Source organism: Morone saxatilis, unplaced genomic scaffold (genome assembly GCF_004916995.1).
Source record: "Morone saxatilis isolate NCDOM2014 unplaced genomic scaffold, NCSU_SB_2.0 Contig16, whole genome shotgun sequence".
In the NCBI taxonomy this organism is placed as follows: Eukaryota; Metazoa; Chordata; class Actinopteri; family Moronidae; genus Morone; species Morone saxatilis.
The window spans coordinates 2,383,510-2,391,715 of NW_023339718.1; the positions used below are offsets into that span (position 1 = coordinate 2,383,510).

The window sequence follows — 8,206 nt, forward strand, 5'->3', positions numbered from 1 at the left end:
GGTTCCCTTTGAATGGAGCATACAATGGAGCAGAGGGGACAGTGTGAGTCAGTGAGGAGCACGACTGGAGATCCAGCTGGAACTGGCTTGGCCCAGCACTCACTGGTGTCTGGTTTACAGGCAGTGGTGCTGACGTAAAAAGATCATAACCTTGGGCCTTACATAAAAAGCATGTCCTAAAGGAGACAAAGTACACTTCACAGGCATCATTTATCAATAGGCATGTCAGTATGCAAATTAGTGTTTTTTTTGTGTTGCAATTTAAACTTGTTTTCCCAACCACACTGTTAAATTAAGCAATATCTTTTATTTCCCATGTTAACGAATTAAGAACAGGTAAAACAAAGTTAGTTATAATACTAATTTAGGGCCACAACAGGCTGAAGTGCATCATGTGTACCCTATTTTCGAAATAGGACTAAAACCATGTTTTCTACCAGGTGAGTTTTAATTTCTCCATGCACCAGGGATCTCAAACTGTCGCCACAGGGGACTTTCCGGCCCTCCATCCCATTCCCTCCAGCCCGTGACATGATGCCGAAACTATGATATAATCTGGCCTACAAGATTGTTTTTTTTCTAGTTGTTTCATATAACTACCCTTTCATGTACGATCAAAATAATAACACTATCTATTTAAAAAATGTATTTCACTTTCTTGTTCTACTTGAACATTGAAGTGGCCCTCCTATGAGATGACAATACCAGCAGTGGCCCCTGCTCTAAACACAAGGTACATAGTGTGCTAGCAAGTTATGTAACAACAAACACTTGTTTAACACTTAAATGTGTTTTCACAGATGAAAAACAAAACAACTTAGGAACAGTTGAAAAAAGTTCCTCAAGTCATAAACACAAAGAGAAACACTTTTTGATCAGACTTCACCAGATTTGTTTTTTCTTACTTGCCTCTCGGAGCTTCCGTACAATATGTACATATAAAGCAGGACAATGAAACAGTGTTTGTACATGAAGACATTTCTTTATTGTGACACAGAAATCTCAAATGCCATCTGATTCTTTACATCTGTATAATCCTTTTTAGATATGTTAAGTTTCTGATGTGCAGAGGTAAGACAGTAAAAGTTAAGTTAATGCAACCATAAATAATTGTAATAAATATCAAGTAAATGTACAGCACACATTTTATCGCAACACCTCTTTGTATGGATATGTCCTTTTTATAACCTTATCATCTCCCCCGGAGGAGGAGGAAGTAGAAGAGAGAGCGTCCCTGTTAGCAGCGGTATAATCACCCTTCAAAAGAACTGAACCAAAACCGAACTCGCAAGCAATTCAACAATCCAATATGCGTCAAATATTAATTCTGTTGTGTTTTTCAGTTCTATCCAAGTAAAATGGCGATTTTACTCACACAAGAAAACATGTTTCACCATGAGTAGAAGAAATTGAATCCATCTGAGTACAAGACAAAGGTGATAAGATTACTGGTATTTCCAAAATTCATAAAAAATAACAACACAACAAACCGGATATCCAACAGACATCACCTAGTTTGCTCATTTTTAGAATCTTTTCTTGGAAGAGTAGTGCAAACCAAAAGCAAAAATTATAAGATGAAGTGAAGTAGCAATTAATAAAAACTGCCATCAAACATAACTTCAGTCTATTTACATTTTTTTCCTATTTAATTTTACACAGCTAAACATTTGGTTATGGTAAAATGAACAAAAGACAAAAGAAACAGCAGAATCCTGATCTCTCATTAAAGAAAACTATGAAAAGGCAGAACTCAAGATAATCCGCCGCCCCTCCCCCAGTGTGTGTGTGTGTATGTGTGTGTGTGTGTGTGTGTGTGTGTGTAGATTGTGTATGTTGGGGAGCGAGGGAGGGAAGGGGCAGGGGGGGTTGTTGCACATTCAGTAGCAGTAGCACACAAACAATGTGGGAGAGCAGCTCATGAGAACATCATCTCCTTCTCATTTTCACAAAGCAACGCAGGTTTCACAGACCTGAAATGCAGTATTATCAGAACCAGCAGGCCTCTCCAGTCTACCTGACCTACCGTGCCGCCAAAGCTACTCGGATATTCAAAAAAAAAAAAAAAAATCCAAAAAGCAATTTCATAAACTAATAGATTAATATGACTTTTTACATGACTTAAATACCCTTTCTTTCGGAGACTCGGATAAAATGTATTCAGTTTATATAGGCATAAGTTAGTTTGTCCATTAGCAGTTCATATTTTTTAAAACAGGCAGTAAACTACATAATATCCTGTACAGCACTTGTTCATCTTCTGCCTGCTCATAGCTGACGCGGTCAAAAATAGGCATCATCACACGTTTCCTTTTTCTGTCAAACGTCAGATAATTCGATGAAAATCATTTCGGCTTTTTTTTTTCCACACAGAACCAGCATCGACCTCTAGAGAGAGGCTCCTACAGCAAAGGCATGTTTCAGAACATCGCCCCCACGGAGGGGGAGACAGGGGGAGGCAGCTAGGTTAAGCATTAGGAGAGTAACAGTTTGTCTGTTTCTTTCACAGATACGCAAAAGTTCAGCATCTCAGAGTAGAGCCGGTTTAGCTGAGACCACACTTTCAAATCCTGAAAGGTTTGGAAATCAGGAATTGAACTCTCAACTGTAAAGTGCTGATCTGAAGCCATCCCAATAAGTTGTTAAATTCACAGAACTCGACTGAAGCTTGTTAAACCCTCTGTCAAAGATAGGGGGAGGGGAAAGGTGAATAAATAAAAAACAGTGTCACAGTTGTTTCACTTCAATGCCATCCTCAAACTCAGTGCAACCAGAACAGACACTCGTTAACGCTGTCAGTGCTGGTTCAGATTATCTTCCCTGAATTCTTCAAAAAAATAAATCAAAAAAATAATCATAAAATGTAGTATTGTGTAAAATGCTAAAAAAAAAAAAAAAGCAGGGATGAACATGCAAAGCATTAATAGCCACTCAAAATAAAATAAAATGAAATAAAATGTAATTGGAGCATCAGAGCATCGAGGACTGTGGTCTGTCTCATAGGAGGGTTCGGGGAGTGTGCAGGGGTGAAGGGAGGCAGGGGTCAAAAGTAAGATGGGTGGGTGGGAAAGGTATACACGCTTGGGAACATTGGGTTGTCAAGTCTTCTTAGCCGCTAAGAGGGTCCTCGCGGTAGTGGATGGCGTATCGCAGCTTCTCCAGCATCACGTCCAAAGAGGTGTACTGGGGCAGTTTCACCATAAACATACAGGTCTCCACGCGAATGTAGCGCGAATCCGGCTGACCTGGAGAGAGGAAAAACAGAAGGAATTATAACTAAATCGCCTATACTATCTTAAATAAAGAGTCTTGTTATGTAGGTTTACCACTGGAGCTTTTCATGGAACTGCAGAAGGCCAATGAGTTGTTGCGTAGTGTTTGTGAGAATAAGCTTGTCTAGGTGACAAAATTGTGTGTTAATCTTATCTGTGGTGAACCCTAGTAGTTTGTTTTAGCTTGTGATTTTAAACAGTGACTCAGGAAACTAGGATAGAACCCATTTCTGTGAAAGATGTAGTTCACACATGAGAAACAGTGTGTCCACCTACATGAAACTGCCTGACATGTCTGTTATACAAACCAATTATTTTACAAACACAAGCTATCACGTCATCATGTTCAAAGTCTCTCTGAGGTTGCAAGACAGTACGAGCTGCTTTGACCATCACTATCAGCAGTTTGTGCGCAAGCAGCAGAAGGGAGAACGTCACGCAGAGATAGCAGCCGTTGTGTCCGATCACGGGTCTGTTCAATCCTCGTAAGCCATTACCTGCAGCTCCATCAGGAGGAGCGATCTTCATGGGGTACGGGGGGACGTGGGCGGTGTCGGGACCCCCGTCCTTGCAGGGGCAGGTGAATGGTATGCGCTCCTGGTTGCAGGCGAACTTGATGAACTTGCAGAGCTCCTCTTGAGTGAACATTTCCAGGGCAGTCCAGAAGAACTCGATGTGCTGGTCGGTCTCCATCAGGCCCACCTGGTACATGGTGTGAGCCTACAGAGGGACAGAGCGGGGCAATAGTTTGAATAGATTTGATTCACAGCAGTAGGAAAATAAGGTGTTTGTCATCTAAACTGTGTAATGTTGAAACACCTTTACAATGTATCTCTCCTATAAATGTTTACACTTGCTTTGTAACATAGTATAAAACAGATTTCAAAAGGTACTTTATTACACTCAAATATATTCATTACCTTAAGGAACTCCAAGTTGATGTAAGGCAGGCCGCAGGTGCGCAGCTCCATCTCGAGGGGGATGAGCATGGTGAGCAGCTGCAGGGGAATGATTGAGCTGAGCCCCGCGCGCACTGCTGTCATACACTCCACGTTCTGCAGCTCCCTCAGACGAAGGCTCCGCACCGCCCGCGCATACACATCCTTGTTCTCCCAGCTTAACACACACAAGCAAGCACACAATATATAAAAGAGGAAGGCATCTTGTATGTAGATAACTGCAGTTCGAAAGGATTGATAATGAAGACAATCATCAGTTTACCTGACAGTGAGGCTGCGACCTCCCTGACAAAGCTCCACCTCTTCGCCCGTCATTGTAACGTAGGTGAACGTGCAGCAGGGTCTGCTGGGAGAGTCGGGGCTTTCTCCCGAATGGTGCTGGGAGGAGATCTCAGCACACAGGGCCTCCAGCTCCGTCTCATCGCTCACCTGCAGAGAACAGCGGTCATGTTAAGGTCATTTGGACAATGGTATTAGCAGGGGAAAACATGATGTATATACTAAAGGTCCCTTACATTTTCAAACTTCTTTACATAGTTGTAAGTGAGCACATCAGCTTCCTGCAGGTCCTGCTCTGGGTCGAGGGACTCGCCCACCAGACCCTTCCAAAAGGAGCCCAGTAGGTCCAGAGGAAGTGGCACATCTGCCCGGATGGCTATGCCCAGAAGCTGACCAAAGAAATGCAACAACTGTTCCTCTGCATAGCTGATTGGGCAGGGCGTCAGGATGTACTTCCCCTGAGGAAAGCAAAAGAAACAACAATGAGTAATACTTAAGCCTCTGTGATTAACCAGAAACCAGCCAGATATGATTCTTAGGATATATATGCTTTGTTGGGAAGAACAAAAGTGTCAAAAACAAGACATACTGAAAACTTGTCAGATTCCGAGAAACCTTACCTTGTTACGGTTGGCTGCAGCACTGGGGCAGGGGAGCAGCAGGGAGAGAGCAGAACTCTGTAGCTCCTTACACACCTGCCATAGAAAATGTCTAAAGGAGCCACCTGGAGACAGATTCAACAAAGCTACAGTTAGGTTTGAAAAAAATAAAAGAAGACAAGTTTAAGACTGGACAGCAGCACAGGGAAAGATGTGAAGGAGAAATTCTGACTTGTGCCATGAACTTCCTCTCCAGTGAAGCGGATGTTGAAGGCGTAGGTCGGGTCTCCTCCACTGGCCAATTTCACACAAAGCTGGGAAGACGGCACGCAAGACAGCTGCCGCGCTGCCTGGCAGAAGTACGTGTTCTCTGATGATCTGATCTCACCTGAAGGACAAATGCCAGAGACACAGAAAGGATATGTGCAAAGATTCAGTACAAGTTACACAAAATGGTAAACAATAAAAGTGAGAACAAGCAAAAGGAATGCATACCTCCCACAATCTCTAGAGGGTCCAGTGTAATCTCTGGGGCAGCATGATCAGCAGTCCGCTGCACTGTGGCATTCAGGACTCTGTTCATTACAGTGACCTTAGTGTCGTAGAAGATTAGACCTGTAATCAGTGCAGACAGGAGATGAGCTGTTCAGATTCAATTTGTTTTAGTCCAATTCAGAGATCTTCCTAAACAGGTCAATAAACAGACTTTGTCTTCTTGACTTGTTACATCTGCGCTGAGATCCTGCTCACCTTTGGCCTCACATAACAGTGCTGCGATGCTGTTCTCATAGGTTTGTGTCTGTCTCAGCTCCACTAGCGGCAGGAAGAAACTCTCCAGGGTGTTGTTGAGGGACTGCAACAGAGCAAAGCGCAAGCGCAGGCTCTCCACAGGGACGTCTGAAAACACACACATCATGTTTTTTTAATAAACTGCATGTTAAATCATAAGATGACAATATGTGCATTGGATTCAAACATTATTATTGAAAGAGGAGGAAGAGAACAACAGGGTTGGGGCCTTTTTGACCATCTTGTTTACTGCGCAGACAGTAACAAACAAGTGGTTGACTTACTGAGCAGGCAGGCCACACGAGGATCAGCAGTATCACTGGGGTCCAGGTAGACTTCATGGGGGTGTAGTCTGGCTGGTGTGATAGCCAGGTGACGGCAGAGTCTGTTGATGTACTGGACCAATGCCACGTCCATTTCCAAGCTCCACTTCCTACAGGCCTTTTGGGCATGACGTGTGTCTATACACGTGCACCTAGTACAGAGGACAACTGCTGTTAAATACAGACCTCCCATAGTGTTTAGTTACTTATAATAATATGAAACGTCAGTGACCAGGAGTATTTGTACCTCAGGGGGTACAGAGTAGCTTATTTTGCAAATTGGGAGAAAAAAAAAAGTATGATTTGATTAAAATACATCCACATATGGTGTGAGCTAAAACAATACATTTAGGGGTTATTGCAATTAAGAGTGCGTGAAAATTAGTTAGCAAGTGAGCATGAAATAGTTAGCTAAAAGAATTAATTGTGACATGAATTGTAGTATCAAGGCGCAAAGGTTTTAGGTTTATTCCCTACCTTAGAAATCAAAAAGGATTCTATATATCTAAACCAAACTCAACATTCACAGTTTAACTCCATGATATGATATAAAACATATGTAAATCCACTGATTGAATATTGACATTTGTAGTGAGTTAATATTTAAAAACATCTAGTTGAAGATGAATTTTAAAAAAGAATACATTTGGAACATGAATGGTGGTGTTATTGAAGGCGTTCTTGAGTTCATCGGACTCAGCCGTGGGGGGACGTCCACTGATCTACACTATCTAGTATTTCAAGAATGTTTAAATTCAAAAAATGTAATTTAATGAAGGTTTGAAGAGGACACACTGTTCGGTTCTCGCAGAGCTAGTGTATGTGACAGTATTTGAGCTGCAGCAGTCTGGGTGCTGGTTATAAGGGTATGCCTCCCCAGTCTCACCTTTCAAAGTGGAGATCATAACCACAAGCCAAAATTGCCCTCCAGACACTACGGATGTCTTGCTTGGCGCGGTCGACAGCAAATTTATGGAAGCCCTCCAGTGTCAGGTATTTCTCCTCTGGGACTAAAGAAAACAGAGTGGTATGTGAGACAGCTCACAGCTCCTGCTTTCAAAACACAACTCAAATGTACTCTTGTGGGGTTGGTAGAGCATCACAGTAGGGCCACAAGTTACCACAGTTCAAAGTGGTATCTCCACTTTGTCTGACCAATGTTAACAACATAACAAGACACATTTAATTTCTACTTGTATAACAAAGACAGGAACAGAAAATCCTCACTTTTCTGTCAATGGATTGATCAGTTAATTGACTGTTTCATATTCAGGGAAGGGGAGTAGAGCACAGTCATTTCTAGATACAACTAATGGTATTTAGCAAAAAAAAATAAACTGATGTGTTGGAAACATTTGTTAACCCTACTTTCTATAACTTTTGACCATTGATTGACCATTGATGAACGTATGTCGTCAAAGATGTGTGATTACTGCCAACCTTCAGTTTTCTTTGCAGGAGATTTTTCCACATCTTTCTCATCGGGTCTGGATTTCTCAGGAGATTTAGGCTTCAGGACGGTCTTCTTCTCACTCAGTGCAGTCCTGGTTCAGGAAAGAAACCAACAAATTTCATTCAATTAGTGTAAAAAAACAAAAACAAAAAAAAAAACACATGCAGTCTGTGCCTTAATGTTTACATTTACCTTCCTTGCTAATGTTTTCACAGGTGATTTTATGAACAAGCACTACAAGTTCTTTTGTTTGCAATGAAGCTCAGTTTTTTTTTGTTGTGGAACTTGTTATACTTGTAATATTAAATACACTGCAAGAGCACCGGACAAAAACAGCTCCTCGTCCGCCATATTTCTGAAAATAATGAGACGAAGTTCCACCGGTTTACAGTTTGAAATAGTTTGACCTATGACATGCACTACTGACCTGTGTAAACTAAGCTACTAATGTTATGTTGTTTACTACAAAAATAGAGGACACTAGTGAACAAGTTGTCCTGAGTGGACAATTGCCACACTAAAGCATCTGAGA

At 41.8% G+C, this 8,206-nt stretch overlaps 1 protein-coding gene across 2 annotated transcripts in view; it reads right to left on the reverse strand.

Moving 5' to 3' along the window:
- Positions 1-966: 966 nt before the first annotated feature.
- The window catches only part of LOC118325148 (probable E3 ubiquitin-protein ligase HECTD4), a 36,801-nt gene continuing 29,561 nt past the window's right edge, over positions 967-8,206 (reverse strand). For both annotated transcript variants that reach the window (XM_035657719.1, XM_035657718.1), the window contains exons 65-76: positions 7,662-7,765; positions 7,108-7,231; positions 6,183-6,373; positions 5,860-6,006; positions 5,605-5,724; positions 5,342-5,497; positions 5,131-5,234; positions 4,747-4,968; positions 4,494-4,660; positions 4,193-4,388; positions 3,770-3,992; positions 967-3,245 (exon numbers count right to left, since the gene is read on the reverse strand). In XM_035657719.1, the coding sequence (XP_035513612.1) occupies positions 3,109-3,245; positions 3,770-3,992; positions 4,193-4,388; positions 4,494-4,660; positions 4,747-4,968; positions 5,131-5,234; positions 5,342-5,497; positions 5,605-5,724; positions 5,860-6,006; positions 6,183-6,373; positions 7,108-7,231; positions 7,662-7,765 (1,891 nt within the window). In that variant the 3' untranslated portion in view covers positions 967-3,108. The remainder of the gene's footprint in view (positions 3,246-3,769; positions 3,993-4,192; positions 4,389-4,493; positions 4,661-4,746; positions 4,969-5,130; positions 5,235-5,341; positions 5,498-5,604; positions 5,725-5,859; positions 6,007-6,182; positions 6,374-7,107; positions 7,232-7,661; positions 7,766-8,206) is intronic.